This window comes from Protopterus annectens, chromosome 12.part0 (genome assembly GCF_019279795.1).
Source record: "Protopterus annectens isolate FY-2018-M chromosome 12.part0, PAN1.0, whole genome shotgun sequence".
Lineage (NCBI taxonomy): Eukaryota > Metazoa > Chordata > Ceratodontiformes > Protopteridae > Protopterus > Protopterus annectens.
In genome coordinates, this window is record NC_056746.1 from 838,853,608 (window position 1) to 838,871,402 (window position 17,795).

The 17,795-nt window shown below is 42.5% G+C and overlaps 1 protein-coding gene across 2 annotated transcripts in view; it reads left to right on the forward strand.

The window, feature by feature from the left end:
• Positions 1–17,795, forward strand: part of UCKL1 (uridine-cytidine kinase 1 like 1) — a 1,578,412-nt gene that overhangs the window by 1,497,902 nt on the left and 62,715 nt on the right. For both annotated transcript variants that reach the window (XM_044089881.1, XM_044089882.1), the window contains exon 13: positions 6,662–6,769. In XM_044089881.1, the coding sequence (XP_043945816.1) occupies positions 6,662–6,769 (108 nt within the window). The remainder of the gene's footprint in view (positions 1–6,661; positions 6,770–17,795) is intronic.

Genomic DNA, 17,795 nt, shown 5'->3' on the forward strand with positions numbered 1-17,795 from the left:
AAGCCCTGACACCAATCTCAGTACTTGTAACATGATCATTTTGTCCTTTGCAAAGTCTTAATCCTTGTTGACGATTTAGTGTCCAGTCATTAAAACCCTGTTGTCTGTCTCTGTACTTGTTCTGCTGTCCATCAATATCTAACCCATGTCGTTGTCCCTTCTGTTGGACCCATCTCCCCAACCCTCTTCACTATCCTCTTCTGGTTTTCTTCCTCACAGTACTAGAAGTGATATTTTCCCATCCCTACTGTAGTCTTTAAGCCATACCTGCTGTTTTCATACTCCTTACTTCCTCTTTTATCATTCTTTGCAAGCCTCTTCTTCTCCTTCTGTGCTTCTGTCCTTTCTGTCTACCTTCTCCTGACAATCCTGACTGTCATAGTGGGCACAATTTTTTCTTTTCCACGTGTCTCTCCAGTCTGCCTGAGCATGCCTCCTTGCCCATTTTGCTTCTGATGTCCCTGTTGTGTTTGTTCTCCACATGGCCACCAGTAACTGTATTTCCCCATTGTTATTTATTGTTGGAATCTTCCCCCTTGTATACCTCAGCATCTGACGTTGTTAATCTTTTTCCTATTCATCACTGATGGGTTCGGTTCTGAGCCCTCAGAACGGAGTCAGCCTAATACCAAGCTCGCGTCCACCAAAAACTCTCGAGCTAATCTGCTACCCACAATGCCCTTCTCCCAGTTACCTCAGATGTCGTTTGCCGCACAGCCATATAGCAGCTTTTCGCTGAGCTCTCCAACTAAGTGTTGTATTTTTTCAAAATTTTCAGTATTTTATCATTTTTTTTCTCTTAAAAACTCTTCTATATCTACTTATCTTAACCAGCTCTACCCACGGGTATCTTTTTTTTTACTATTGTTGGTAAGGTCCTTCTTTACCCTTGTGGTATTCTCAATACCATTGTTGGTTTTTTCATCTTTTCCTTCTCTATCCCTTTTTGGATTGTTGAATTGTTTTTTTCTGAGTATATCTGAAAAGAAAGGGACATCGGGGTTTAAGCATTGCACTTCCTGCAGTGATAAACTCCCCAATAGCGACCTTCATGAGGAATGTGTATATTGTCTGGGGGTTCCACACTTATCTGTGAAACCTCCCTGTCAGATTTGTGTCAGTTTCAGTCAGCGGTTGCTGAATGAAAAAGAAATAAACTTATTTTGAAAGGCCTGCTTCCTTCTCCTTTTTCTGAGGCTCTTTTCTGTGTCAGAGGTCTCAACCCCCCATCTAAGGACAAAAAATGTCCTCATTCTGACCCTTCTTCACCGGCCGGTGATAAGGGCAAGCCTCATAAGCACAAGGCCCATAAGTCTTCCACAGAGCACAAGATCGCCTCCTCGGTTCCGACCACCTCGGCTCCGAGTTCTGCTCCAGTGGTCTCTACAGACTTTGTGATGACTTCTACATCGGCGCCACCCTCGGCACCGACTGTTACGGTTTCGACTGTGGTTTCGGCTCCAGCATTGTTGCCTGCCATTACCTCGGCATCAACGTCTCCCATCTCCGTTCCGAGATCGGTACCGATGACTTCTTCGGAGCCAGTAATGACTTCCACTCCAGCTATTCTTTCGGTTTCGAGCCCTTTCTTGGCACCGATAGTCCCCCTTTTGCCTGTTTCGAAACTGGAATCCTCTGTGCCGACTTTTACTGCATCACGGACCCAGTACTTCCAGTCTTTGGATCCATTTTCAGGACAATCCTTTAGCCCCCTTTTGGAGTGACCTGACTCCCCCTCAGGAGTGTCGGTAAGGTCCACCAGGAGTCTATCTGAATTGGATGTGGTGCGCCTGTTCGATCAGCTACTTGACAGCTAGAGGGATTACAAATTTTCCTAAAACCCATCCCACTCTGGGTTTTGGGTCCATTGCCCCTGCAACTCCCACGTATTCTCCTCCCTTGGACCCTTCGGTTCTGAGGCCCATAGCTCCGTCTGCGGGAGGACTTCTCTCCTCGGCGCTGACAGTGACCTTCTCTGAGGCTCCGAGGCCCCTTTGGGTTTTGGTTCCTTCAGAACCACCCCTTCCTCAATATCATGCTTGGGGGGAACCCCCGGCTCCAGGTACGGTTTCAGTTGTTTCATTGTTTCCGTCTTCGGAACCGGGGGGAGACTCCTGCCCCGGTTTTGCTTGAAGCTCCGTCCCCATGAGCAGACCGCGCGGAGCGGGGTGTTATCCTGGTTCCGAGATTGCCTTCCTCTGTTCCGGGCTCCCATTCCTCTTCGGGCAGGCCTGCCTTCCAGGTGATGGAGAGGGTGCTTCCTTCGGGAAGTGCTCCTCCTACGTCGGACATTCCCACCGCTCCTTCTGAGCTGCAGCTATCACAGGCCACCCCCCAGGACACCGAGAGCGCAAGCCTCAGGAAACGCCTGTACAGGGTAACCTCCTTTCTGAGTCTTCTTCAGATGCTCCCACTGGAAAACCACCTCGGAAATGGACATGTAAGAGAAAACACATGGACTCCCCAGAGGAGTCCCTCACTGAGGATATGGACTACGATGATAGGGAAGGGTCCCCATGGTCACCTCCTGACGATGTCTCCTTTGGAGCCATCCTGGAAATTTTGAGGCAGAGAGGTGACTGGAAACCCTCCAATCCTTCCTCGGAGGAGTCCGTATTCCTACAGGCCTTCCGCTCTCGACCCTCTACTTCTTGGGTGACCCCCCCTCCCCTCGCCGGTGAGTTAGTCAAGCTCATCGTGCAGCAGGCATGGAAGAACCCTGATACCATTGAGGCCATTCCCCGGAGACCAGACAAGATACTCTCCCCTCCAGAGGAACAGCCCCATTGGTCTAGAGGCTTACCAGTAGATGCTATGGTGGTGGCGGCTGCCACAAAAAAAGGATCTTGTGGAGGAAAGTTCTGCTGTCCATCCACTCAATAGAGAGTCCCAGGTGGTGGACAGATTTTGTTTCAGCGACCTTTGCTGTCAGGTCTCTGAATTACTTGGCACATTTTACGAGGCTCCAAAGAGACCTCATCTCTGAACTCTCTTGAACCCTCACGGGTCAAGTTTCGGATGGGGCACGTGATAAAGTTGCTTCCTACCTTGCTACCCTAGAGTCGATCTCCACCTCGTCCATGAGGTTGCTGTCCCACGAAACCAAAGGGGCGGCTAGAGCTGCGGGTGCAGGTGTAGTTATGAGACGCCATGCCTGGATGCACATTTGTGACCTCGCCGACTTCTTCAAGTCTTCCTTCTTGAACACCCCTATCGAACCGTCCACTCTGTTCAGCTCTAAAGTGAAGGACACATTAGCCAGGTGCGAGCAAGACAGAAAAACCTTGTCTGCCATTGGCCTAATTTTTTCCAAACCTCAGCACTCTTTCTCCAGGAACCAGAGGCGTGGAAAAATATGGCACAAAAAAAAAAAACTCAAGGTCCTTTCCATAGTGCACATGGTGAGGATTTCCCCGGAGGCAGAGGGGGTTCCAATAATGGAAAGGGAAAGACAGTCCAAGGCACGTGGTCCAGCTTAGAGGTCAGCTTGGGTTGACTCAATGTCCTGGAGTTAAGAGTAGTGCTGTTAACATTGCAGGCACTTCATCAGCTCCTTCCATCAGGAATGATTGCAATCCAATTAGGACAATATATCCATCGTCTGGTACATAAACAGGGAGGGACCAAATCCTACCCCCTATGTCACAAGGCCATGAGAATATGGCATTGGGCGATAGCTTCCAACCGTTTTTTAATTGCAACGCATATCCCAGGGAGCTCCAACGTGATTGCAGACAGGCTGAGCAGATGCATCGTCCGACCACACAAGTGGTCTCTTAACCCGAACGTGATGGCAGAAATCTTCAACCGTTGGGGCCAGCCTTGCTGCGATCTTTTTGCTTCCCTTTCAAACAAAAAATGCAGCAACTACTTTGCCATCTTTCCCCCAGATGGGGAGTCACCGGGAGACGCTGTGGCTCACGATTGGCCCGCAGGTCTCCTCTATGCTTATTGTCCGATACCTTTGATACCCGTGTTTCTAAGGAAAGCAATCTGGTTGAGATGCAAAGTAATCCTCATTGCCCCCTTCTGGCCTCGACAAGTGTGGTTTCCCTTCCTCCAGCCTCACCTGTTACAACCTCCTTGGATCCTGGACACTCGTCAGGACCTAATATCTCACCCACAAGGGCTGACTCCCCCAAATCTATCCACTCTCAAGCTGACAGCTTGGTTTCTCCACTTCCATTAGTCACCAGGCAGGAAACCCTCTCCTCACCTGTCCGTGATATTATTCTGGCCTCCCATAAACCATCCACCAGAAAACTCTACAGAGACAGATGGAAAAGATTCACTATCTGGTCTAATAATCAGATGCTAGATCCTTTTTCAACTCCTACAGCTGCTATACTTTAGTATCTTTCTGAGTTGTTTGACAATGGGGCATCAGCTTCTACTATTCAAGTCCATTTAGCAGCTATTTCCAATTTCCATAATGGCTCGGATGGCATTCCCCTTATCTCCACCCGCCTTTGCAAGACCTTTCTCAAGGGAGTTTTCCATAGCAGACCTCCTATCAGGCAACCTGTGGAGACATGGAATCTCTCTCTGGTTCTACAGCCTCTCTCTCTCTACCCCCTTTGAGCCTGCGGCAACATGTGATCTTAAATTCCTGTCATGGAAATCGTTGTTTCTGATAGCAGTCACATCAGCCAGATGGATATCTGAGTTGCAAGCCTTAAGTATCAAGAGCCTGTATCTAATCTTCCATAAGGACAGAGTATCCCTTCGTACTAACCCATCCTTTCTCCTCAAAGTGGTGTCCAACTTCTTTGTTAACCAGTCCATTGAGCTCCCTGTGTTTTTTCCAAATTATTCCAACAAGAGAAAATACTGTCTACATTTATTGGACATACATAGACAACTACTCTTCTACCTGGACAGGACTAAGTCCTTCAGCAAGTTGGACCAACTTTCCATTTCCTTTTTCTGGTCCTAGAAAGGGATGTGCTTTATCAAAAGTTACTTTATCAAAATGGCTCAGAGATTGTATTACCTTTTCATACTCCCTAGCAAATGAATCTAAACCAGTTCAAATCAAAGCTCATTCAACTAGGGCCATCGCAACTTCAGTTGCCTTTCACTCCAGGGCTTCCATGGATGATATTTGTGCAGCAGCCATTTGGGCTAAACCCCATACTTTCATTAAGCATTACAAATTGGATTTGGTTTCCAGGGGAAGAGCGGCCTTCAGCTCTATGGTTCTCAGGAATGTTCTTCCATAGGGGCCACCCAGGTTCTCCAAGTAGCTTGGGATTCTGTCCCACCAGTGATGAATAGGAAGAAGATTAACAACTTCAGATAAAGAAGTTATGTCTTACCATAACGTTCCGTCTGAGTTGTTGATCTTCTTCCAGTCATCACACCCTCCCACCATCCCCCACCAAAGGCTCCTGGTGAATCTTCTGGGTCCTTGTGGTGTTTCAGGGTTTCTGCACAGAAATGGCCTCTGTTTTCTGTTTCTTCTACATGTTGCATGCAAGCTCGATCTGAGGTTACTGGAAGAAGGGCATTGTGGGTAGCAGCTTAGCTCAAGAGTTTTTGGTGTATGCGAGCTTGGTATTAGGTCGACTCAAACCCATCAGTGACGACTGGAAGAAGATCAACAACTGAGATGGAACATTATGGTAAGATATAACTTCTTTTTTTCTTTTCCTCATTACCTCTTTCTTGACTGCCTTTTCTACTTTCTTGCTTTACCATCCATTTTGCTGCTTCACTTGCCTGTATTCCTCTGACAATCTCTTCCCCTGTCATCCTCTTCTTCATCAGTCTCCCTTCAACCTTTTTCCTACCATGTTCTTTCTTCTTGCTTCCTGTTGACCATACTAGTCAGCTCATTACCACCCTATCATCTGTATTCTGCTGTGAAACTCTTCCATTCCTCTGCCAGCCTTGCATCTTTTCCCACAATACAGCTCCCTGTGCCAGAAGTCTGCTTCACACTGTAAGCAACTCAGTAATTTTCAGTACCTCCCTTTACCTGCATAGATCCTTTCTTTTTGTCCCAGTGTCTGATGTTCTCCTCAGCACTGACTGTGACATAAGAGGTGCATACTTAACTTTCCTTCCCTTCACGGCTTCCACTGCGTGTGCCTTCTTTTCCATCTACCTGCAGTGGTACACATTGTAAACTCAATAATTTACTTTACATTTGTCTCTTGACTTGCATTCCTCTTCCTCCTGTCAGGTCTCCATATGCATGCTGCACTCCTGGATGCGTGTCTCAACACTGGGCACATTTTCCATTAAATACTGTCCATTGTGTTTGTCTTAGTCACCATCTATTCTCTTTTGACGGCATTTGTATCCAGTCTTTCTACCCATCCTGTCTCATGCATATGCTGTACTCATATCCCCTATCTCTTTATCTACAGAGTCCTTATATTCCACCTGTGTCCTACTGTCCTGTAATGCCCATTTCCTGAACTGTCTTCCCCATTGTGTATTTGTTCATTTTATGTATCATCTTCTGTCTTATAGTTCCTGTCCTTCACCACGTCTGTTTCCTCACGTTTTCTTTGCCTCTGTAGAATGTGCCACCATCCTATTTCTTTTTTGTTTGTTTTTGTTTTTTTTCCAAAGCATTTCCTGCATCACTGCTCTCCTCCAGCTTTTATTTTTATTCAAAAGGTGCACTCATTGTCTATTTTCATTTTTCTAGCTACACTATCTGCGATTACCCAAGGATATCAGTGAGGATCATGTAATCCTAATGGACTGCACAGTGTCGACGGGAGCAGCTGCCTTGATGGCTATAAGAGTATTACTGGTAAGTTGGTGAGAAGTTCGGTGATTATTGATCAGCTTTACCAGAAAAGTAACATCCTGTAAAAGCTTTGTCATTGATAGTTGGTGGTAAGAATTGTTGCATCTATTGTTATATATACAGTGTACAGGTAAGGCCTTGAATATCAAATGACCCAGTAACTTTCAAGGATGGCCCCTAACTTCAGAAGACACCATGAAGAGCAGACTTTCCTAGAAACCAGTTTTTAAGAGTTTATCTGAATTTTTGCTTAAAATGAAACCTTTAGAATTTGAATGGACAGAATTCAAAACAACTGATACTCTGTAAAGTAGAAACTACTTTTCTGGTATTGTTCTTGTTCATGCCTCTTAAAAGTACTGGGTGCATTGAAGCAGAATGGTGGTGGCGTTAGGTTTGTTGAAGTGCTAAAGGTGCTTCATCCAGGGTATATTGCTATGTGGCTTCTGTCCTGTTAAGCCATACCACACACACATTGTGGTAGAGGTGTTGCACATTAGGTAACACCATACATTGCCAGTAATACATTCCATTCTCAGTGGTAATGGGCATGGCAAAACTTCACTTTCATTGGGAGCTCCAGGAGCCTTTGAGCAATGCATTTCACAAGTGCTCCCTTCACCAAGAGTGCTGATTGCCAATACTGTTTCCACTGCACTTCTGGCTAAACTAATTTCGTACTCTACACTTTTATTTCAGGCTGTTACCTACACGTGGAAGTTGTGCACAGAAATATTTGCTTTAATAGCAGACTGATGACTTTGAAAAGTTTCTCTTGCTGTTCGTGATAGATTGCTGTTTTGGACAATTTTTTATATTGCTTTTTTCCTCATGCCTATCAGCCATTAAGCCTCTGCGAGGCCATAATTCAGACAACCATGTGGGTGTTCTGCTCTCACCAACATCCCCAGCGACTAGAGTATTTTTTTTTAATTTATGAACCTAGTCCTCCCTCAATGGTGATATGACCATTCACATTACTGTGAGGGCTGCCTACATCTCCCACAGTTTGCACACGCGTGCTCTCCAAGAAGTCCACTGACGAGAACTACCATCACTAACTTGGATGGCCACGCCCATATGCTTCCGACAGCATGATGAACTTCCATTATCCTTCAGGCCCTGCCATTGGAGCTAAAGTGCAAACAGTGTGAGATCCACTGTCCCTTCACCCCAGGATTGGCACAGCCATCCTCGCAGTCTGTTCCATCAAGGACCCAAACCTTTAATCCAGTAATTAGGGACCTGGGCATCCCTATAGAAACTTAGCTCTTCTGCAATCATCATGTAACCACTGATGTGAGAATGTTCTTTTTTATTGTTCCACTTATTACTAAGAGTATGGCATCCAGATCCAGGGAGGTAATTATTCTACTGTATTCTGCACTTATTAGGCTGATCATTGAGCCTAAGATATGACCGCAAAATTAAAAAGGGTGGAGGAGTAGCCATTTTGTATAAATCTGTACTCCCAAGTGTCACCCTTCAATGTCCCACTACCCTCAGATACCAATCCAGAAACCCTTACTGCCAAGTTACAAATCAATAACTCCAAATCTGTCTATCTAATCTGCACATATCTCCCTCCTGGAAATAATATTAATACACTTGAAAACATACTTAGTCTCACCTATCTACCCACCTACCTCAGGAAACCATTCTATTAGGAGACTTTACTATAGACTGGGCAACCTGTAGTTCCCCTAATCCTACCAGTCACATAAATCTATACAGTTTCTCACAGATAATAACCACCCCTACTAGAATCCGTAAGCCAAGCAACAAGGAAACCACCCTAGACTGGATCCTTCTCAACAGCCATCTTGATACTTACAAACCAGGAACCCTTCCCGATGATATCAGTGACCATCTGCTAACCTATATCATTAAACAAAAAATTCACAGCCCTAATATTAATAATTTTAAATCCTCCCACTCCAAAAAATTCTTTAATCCAGACAGCTTCCAAACCGAACTAAAAGCATGTGACTGGTCACCTATGTCTCATCTTCAACTTGATGAAGCAGTGACCTACGTTACTACTAGATTCCTTCAAATCCTAGATTACCACTCCCCCATTCGCTCTTCCCAAATAAGAACCAAAATTGCCCCCTGGCTTACAAAACATACTAGGCAAAAGATCCTCCTCAGAAATAAAATTTGGGCCAAATGGAGAGCCTCCAAAAGTCCATCAGATCACCTTTACTTTAAACAATTAAGAAATGCTAGCAAGAAAGACATTCTCAGAGACAAAAAAGACCTTCACCTTCAACAAACCCACCAACAAAAAACACAAAAATTCTGGACAGGCATTAACAAACTTCTTAAACCAGGGCACTCTAAATCTCCTGCCCCTTCAGGATTTAACCATAATAACTCTAACTTGATACCTGATGCCTTTAATAACTATTTTACAGAAGCCATTCTAACCCTAGCTAAAACTTTACCACCCATGACCACTCCACCATTAAATACCAATAATACTCTAACTCCAACCTTTCATATTCAACCTGTACCCACATCCCTCATTAGCAACTTCCTTCAAAAACTTAAATCATGCTCCCCTTCTGCTGACTGTCTTCCAGCAGAATTCCTGCAAATTGCTGCTAAATAAATTGCCTATCCCATCTCCATCCTTATAAATAGAACAATTTTAGAAAGCAAAATCCCTTCCATATGGAAAGTATCTCACATCATCCCTCTACAAAGGTGGGTCATCTACCGAGCTCTCCAACTTTTGCCGTACTCTCTCCAATAGCTAAAATAATGGAAAAGTGTATACACAAACAACTACTTGCCCACCTTCTCCATAACAATTTACCTGCCGACTGCCAGCATGGTTTTAAGCCATTCCATAGCACAACAACTGCCCTGCTCTCCTTTTCTGACCCCATAAACAAAAATCGTAGCAATAATACTTTCTCCTCTGCACTGTTTGTTGACCTCTCAAAAGCCTTCGCTATGGTGAACCATAACATGCTTATTGACATACTAAAAGCCCAATCACTCGACACACAAGCACTACATTGGTTTAAATCCTATCTTGAAAACAGACAGCAAGCAGTACTTTGGGATAATAATCTTTCTACTTCCCTCCCTGTAAACATTGGAGTACCACAAGGCTCTATATTAGGACCCCTTCTCTTTTCATTGTTTATTAATGATCTACATACCAAAATTTCTCAAGCCACCTGCATACAATATGCAGATGACTCAACTTTAATTTGTTCAGCCAAGTCCATAACCTCTCTCCAGTCCCTCACTCAAACAGTATTTAACAGTGTTGAAAAAATTAAACCCCCAGAAAACAAAATTATTGCTCTTTGCTCCTACTCATGTCACCTCATCCACACTTCACAGTAGCCTCTAACAATGGAGCTAACATATCCCCTGACACTACAACCCGTCTACTGGGAGTAACAATTGATAACAACCTTAGCTATGATGATCATATTAATGCTACAATAAAGTCTGTCAACAAAAAACTAGGTACCCTTTACAGAATCAAACCCTTCCTTACCCCTTCAGCCAGAATCACTATTGCCCAGACTCATCTGATCTCTACCCTTTTCTATGCTTCTGCGATATATACCAACCTATCTAGAAACAACCTCACCAAACTTTCTACTAGTTATAATAACATAGCCAGATTTGCCACTGGCACCCCTTTCAGAACTCACCACTGTCACAACCTCAAACAACTGGGATGGTTAGAACTGCAAAACTTACTACTTTGCCAACAACTTATCACCCAAAAGATCCTTTATCACCCTAATAATACCTCAATCCTCCTTACTAATCTGATTACCCCCTACAAAAATCTTGCAACTCTACGCTCAGCTAACAAAATTCTAGTCTCCACTATTAAATCTAACAACAAACCTGGGGACTCACTTTTCGCCAAAACAGTAGGAAAAGGCTGGAACCAGCTTCCTAGTGAACTTTCATCTCTTGCTTCCACTCATCTCTTTAAAAAGCATCTTAAAGAATATCTTAAAACTCACTGGCTTTGCCTCTGCTCTAACCCAGACTGTTATCTCTTTCCCCTTTTTTGCTCTCCTTACACTTCTATACTCCACTGTTTTATGTCACATACTTGTAAAAAAAAATAAAATAAAATAATAATATATAAGACATTTTTGCAATTCAATATTTTTTTCTTTTTTTGATTGCTCTCTCTCAAATTATTACTCTCAGTATTTGATCTTAGTGTTAACCTACTAAGGACTCTATATAACTTATGTCAACCTCAATGTAACAATGTCCTGTAATTTATTTTGACTATTACTGTATATTGTAATCTTTGTCACTGCTAATGCTTGAAGCTTTTCTCCCCGGGCCTGTACTGAAAATGGACATATATCCAGTTAGACTAGCCCGGTCAACAAATGTAAAATAAATAAATATAATGCCTCCTTGTGTATGTACCTATCCAAACACCTGGCACAACTTCAATAACCATGACACTTCCTCACCAAGAAGATAAAGACCCAAAATCACAAAAGCTACACTGACCATCTCAAAGCCTTGTCCTTCTTCTTGGTATCATATGGACTACTGAGAGACAGTCTCTGCCTTGCTTACAGAGCATCTACCAGTCCTAATCTTTAAGACGTACTACACATTTCCAAGTCCAATACTAGCAGAAACACCCACTCAACAGATCTTAATCTCTTTTGTAACTTAAGTAGAACATGCTGGAGGGATAGATGTGTTTCGCAAAGAATACCACTTCTCTGTTGTTGTCTTCCTGTCCTTGTAAAGCAAAGTAAGTCTCTTAATCTATTTAACCATAATCTGGAAGAATGGATGGGAAACCAGAAGTTCAGCCCTAGATTAGTATCCTTGTCCCTTACGGATTGGAGTAGCTTGCAAATGTCTGCCTGGCTGTGGTTACTCAGACTTGAAATACAGAAGGACTCATGATTAAAATACAAAGGGATCTGGGTTAATTGCACTTATAGCATGGCTAGACTTCTGAAGATCCTCATGGATTGATAGCATAACAAATAACTATGAACCTATTTTTTCTCCTAGATGCTAGAGCCAAGAGCACTATGGCCCATATATTCCTAGTCCAGAGAGCCTGATTAGCCCATTTTTTTCAGCTGGAGGTATGTCAGGTTGATGGAGTTGACCAGTCTGCCTAAGCTTATGACAATCATAACCTTGTCCCATAGGTAACGCGCTGACTCCCAATAGCTGTAACTCTGATGAGGACTCGGGTTATCACTTATCCCTTTTCCTGATCCAGTGGCACACCTCTCTGCATTCCATGCCTGCATGCCTTTTTCCAGGGGTGATTCTCTACCCTCCAGTAGGCACCAGTAATGCAGTAAGCTAGACCTTCTCCCACCCAAACCAGTATCAAACCTGTATTAATAATAAAATGTGAACCATATGAATCATAGTCAGGGCTTCATCCATTTGCATTACAAGGCTATGCTGACTTTATACTGTTATCATTCATGCATTTTGTTTACCGTGACTATCAGTTATTTAAAACATTTATGTGTAAACTACAGTTTTAATAGCAAAAAGTCCATCCACTGTAAACTTGCAGTACTTGATGCTGCTGGTATAAGAATTACTCTGTAAATAAAACTTTTCTAGGCTAAAAACATCTTCTTGTCCCACAGTAAACTGCTCCCTGCTGCTGCTCTGTTTCTTTTCTGCTGTGAAACCTCTTCAGGAAAGGAATAAATGACCCTAGGCTGAAAGTTCAATATTTTGAAAAATGTTGAGGTATTTAATTGAGTCTCTTCAAACTTTTCATTAGAATTTATGTTTCTTGTTATCACTGAGCGTGCAGTCCCAGTTTTGGCTAGATGAAGTGCAAAATGTCTTTACTTTCTATATTTGTCTTTCTCACTGTCACTTTTGGGCCTGGCTCTTCTCATGAAAAACTTCACTTTGCTTTCATTTATCTTTAATTGTACATTTGGCAAATAAATTCCACAAGTCACTAGGCTTATTTGTTTTTACTGTCTGGGCCAAGAAAACAAAACAATTATGTGTTTGAGTTATGAAAAGACATTATAAGAAGGCATTAGGACCTTCTAATGTTGCAAGCACTTTCTCTTTTTGGGTCAGATACTACAATTTATCTGCCCTCTGTAACAGCCTCTGTTTCCACTACATCTTAGGCTCAAGAAGAAAGATATAAATCTAAAGATACAGAAAATCTCAACATACTTTCTGTGCAAATATGATTTTTTGTTTTAGTGACAACCAAATCAGACAAGAGTATTTGTAAAACTGTCTACCCTGAATGTTTCAGCTGTGCTGCATCCTGATTTTAAACTTCCTCATCGTCACCACCAGATTGTTTGCTTAAAAGTTAAAAAAAAACATCAGAGAAAAAGAGGTTCCAGAACTGGTGACCATGTTTGACTCTGATGGGATCTACTACAGGGGAATCATTCTGTCTTAAGGGAGAACCAATTTTTCTCCATCCCTGGTGCTTTCTTACTCTTTTCTGTCTTGCAGGTCTCCTTATTTACATCAAACTGACTACAGATTTGTGGTTCTATCATTGAAAGTCTGGAAAGTAAAATCTCTTTATGAAGCCTGACTCCTGCCCCATGGTGCAGGGGCTGCAACAGTTAGTTCCAGCTTATCTGATAATTAGCCATTTTCTCCCTAATGCCAGTATCAATGATGTTGGTCCCTTTGTGACATCAGTATTTAATTTGTACAGACCAGTGTCATTTCCACTTTTGTTAGTGGGACTTGTGAGACAGGTTTCAGGTCTACTGATGTCAGTCTTCCCTGTGCCAGTATTGGTCATCCCAGCTTTTTACCATTGTCTGTTTCCCTGATGTTGGTTATCCAGTGGCTGTTATGCTGCCACTGATGTCAACACTGCAGGAGCCATGTAGTTCTCCTGCTGACATGCTTGTAGGTCCTTCTGTATAGATAGCTGTTTTACCCTCAATCACTCTACCCCAGTGGTACATGCAGATTGCTGCACCTTCTCCCCCACTACTTGCTTCACTTCTTGGATACCAGCTGCCATGTTACAAACTGAGATCCTTGCTGTAAGAAGTCAACCTATGATATCTTCTGAGATGGAACTGGTCCAAGCAAAGAGGTCAACAGCATATTTCAAGAAAACCAATCACTTAGAGCTCAAAGTGGAATCCATTCATTGATGACTTTGAGGATGGGGATGGGGGTATTTATCCCCCCAAAGGTCCCAAATTCAGAGAGATTTTGCAGTTAATGGAACATAAATGATGATAGCATGTGGAACCAGTGGTGTGATAGGACTGGTCCAGCTTTCTCTACATGTAGAATTCAGTGCTGACAGAATTCTGGCAGCTTTCCATCTAAAACTTTCCCAGGGAACCTGTGTTCTCCTCTATCTGTAATCCTAAATGCAGAATGACTTTGTTCTGTATTTCTTTTGCTGCATGTAAGATACAGTCACATCTGTTAACAGACCTAAGCTGCTGTTTATGGTAGGAATGTGGCAACTCTGCAATGTTAATTTCTGCAAGTCCAAAATGGCAAAACCTGCAGTCTGCAGTAATGAGTTCTTCCTTTCTTCAGTGTTGTGCAGCCATGGATTTAGTATAAATAATAGGGGTGTGTAAAGATTCTCCCTGCATGTGGGGTGTTGCAAAAAACTTAGTTTTAGATTTGCTGCATACAAAGCGGAGGTTTGGGGATTTCATAAAAGTACTTTCAGCATGTCAGCATGAACCCTTTATATGTCTAGATTTTCTTTAAATATTTTCAGCATACTTTCAGGATTTTTACTGTATTGCAGCTTGTTCATCTTACTGGTCACTGTTGACTGCTAAATGTTCATTATAAGGTTATTTTTCTTTTCTTTATAAGTTTTGTGAAACTCCACAGGATGGAGAGCAAATAATAATTTTCTTCTAGGCTAGATTCTAGCTGTACAGGTTGTTTTAGTTTCTGTACTATCATGTGTGCCAAGATACTGCAATCAGGACCTCTTAGTAATGAATGTATTTTTGTCTCTTTGTGTGTGTGTGTGTGTGTGTGTGTGTGTGTGTGTGTGTGTGTGTGTGTGTGTGTGTGTATATATATATATATATATATATATATATATATATATATATATATATATATGTATATATATATATATATATATATATATGTCTGTGTGTGGTGTGTTGTGGCCTAATTGTGTTCTGGTTTAGGGGTGTTTTGAGACTATCCATATTTCCATTTTCTTGAAATGTTCAGATTTTGAAGTCTGACTGTATATGCACCTATTTTTTCATGTTTTTTTTTTCTAGGCAGAGCTATATTTAATTTTCTGAGTGTAATGGAATTCTCTTACCTTGACCCTTTCTGTAGCCCTGTTCAGGCTTTTGTGTCATATGTGACCATGTATTTATCTTGATTCAAGACATTGATTGGACTGCCAACTTAATTTTGCTCTTGGGGTTAATAACTTTGAGGTCACCCTCCCTGTCAGTGTTGACCTAATTTCCAAGGCAAAATGCTGGACATTTGTTTAACAGATTGCTTTTTGTTTTTTTTGCCTGCTGAATATTCTTACATGGCCCTCTTACCAGCCCTCTTCTGGCTTCATTGGAATTTGCAGCCATGTGTCAGTCCGATTACCAGGCATTGCTTGAGATGTCAACTTCATTCTACTTGCAGGGCCAATACCTTTGGGGTCGTACGCTTTTCAGAGTTGATCATGGCTCCAAGTTTGAATGCCGGGCTATTTGACTGACTGCTGTTTTTTGGCCTAATGAACCAATACCTTCAAAGCCAACCCCCACCCCATCAGCTTCAACCTGAGTTCCGAATTAAATGCAGAATGTCTGTCCACTTCATATGATGTTTTGACCTGGGTTCCAGAGTTGAATGTTGGAATTTCCTTTCAGAAGAGTTGTTGTTCCTGAGATCTAATGTGATGTAGTGCCCACATTATTGAAAATTCCTACAAGGCCCTTAACTGTCTCAGCAGGGTCTTGAGATCTTTGTTGGCTCTGAACTTAGTTCTTAAGATTCACAACAGACCATGATGGTGCTGATATGATCTGACACCCAATGCAGTTGTCAGTTATTAGAATTTGAATTGTTGGTGCTGCTTATGGTCTGGATTGTGGTTGAAAAAGTATATCCTGAGACAGTTAGCTTAACTAGGTATCAAACAGACAAACAAATAAATAGTGTTTTGCTGCCTTGAAGCCAGACGATAATCTTTGTGTAAGTCACTTTTGCAGACAACATAAAATAAAGACAGCCAGCACCTTACAGAGATCCAAGACTTTGTTAAGTCTTATTCATGTTGCTGATCATTGATAATACACATAAAAACATATTATAGACACACAGACTGGTTTTGGCCAAAAGCCTTTATCAGTGTGATTTTTTTTTTCCACTTTTGCAGTCGTAACATTATTGATCTCTACCACAGGTTGAGTTCAGTGTTCGGGTTAGCTTTCAGACCTGAGTACCCTAACCCCATAGCTGGGCTTCCTATTGAAATGTCACAGCTCAAAATACCGTGTCACAACATGCCAGAAAAAAAAGACTGAAAATGCAGGAGAAGTGAGTATTGAATATCGCTCTTCTTCTTTAATCTTCTTTTTTGCATAGGACAGGTCCTCCTGCACCCCACCGATGTATGTTAGGGGCACCACCTCACACCCCAAATCTATGTATACTAACTCGGAGACCACTCACCATACCTTGGAGAAAAGGGAATATTCTGAGAAATAGCGATCTTGGACTGGTCATTCAGGCTCTACGTTACAGAACTTCCCGAATTCGGATCCCAGCCTTTCTAATTATTACTACAAGGCTGACATCATCCTACCAGTGACATCTTGACATACCTGGTAAAAAATGTCATCTGTCTGCACCATCTGTAGTTCTTTTTTGCTGCATTGATTGAATCAGGAGTGTGTGTTACAGGCTCGCATTGGTTATGGGCTGTGACTGTAAACAGCTGTAGCAGATAAGCACCCGATTAGGCAACCATTTCTACTCACTTTCTTGCAAACTTGTATTGTAGTTTTCCTTTTCATTTATACTTTAATGGACATCTCAGGATCAAACTCCTTACATGTGCCAGGAGGAATTGGATTGTCATGATCAGTGTGTATACTGCCTGGGTCTAGACTTAATATTACTGATTGTCAGAGACTGTGACTTTTGTACAAAGTTTGTTAAAAGAAGAGAGGATGTTTTGCAAAATGTTTGTGGTCAGAAAGAGACTTGCAGCTTTTTTAAGCCAGTCCACCATGTCTGGGAAGTCACAGCAACAAGGAGATACATGAACAGGTCCTATCCCTGATGCCTAGTACAGTCAAGGTCTCTGATGATGCCCCTTGGGAGGCCATAATACCGTCAGCCTCTACTATAACACATCTGCTGGACTGAAACCCAGACTTTCATAGCCTACTCTAGAACACTGCTTAATTGTAAAAAAAAAAAAAAAAAAAAAAAAAAAAAAAGGGTGGATTCCCCATAGTTACTGTTGCTTACGTAAAGTCAGAATCCAGACAAATCCCCCCACCCCCACCCACCCAATGCCCAATCCCTTGCCAAATTTAAAACAGGTTAGTTGCCCCCAACCTCAGCCAACCTTCCCCCCAAAGATTAGGATAAACTGGCTCCTGGTTTTCTTTAGTTCTTGAGTAGCCTGCAACATAATTGAGAAGAGACCTTCACCTAAAAGAACAGGAAAGTCTTCCCTGTGAGAGACTCTTGACTTCTGTGGCTGTGAAGAGGAAGATGAACTGGAGTTCAAGTCACAGATATCCTCCTCCCTTGCTCGTGACACAGACAGTGGTGAGACTGTGGTCTCTGACTCACCCCCACAGAGGACTTGTCAATTGGGGGATACTATTAGTCTCATAAAAGAACATTTCTACTAACAATCTAATGAGACCTCTGCCTCCTGGAGGAGATACCCAGATACTCTGGATGTAGGGCCTTCCAAACTATTTGTTATGCCTCTGGTCGAAGGAGCCCTTTGAGATGCATTTGAAGCTATTTCCTTAGAGCCACAACACTAACCCTAACCCCAAAT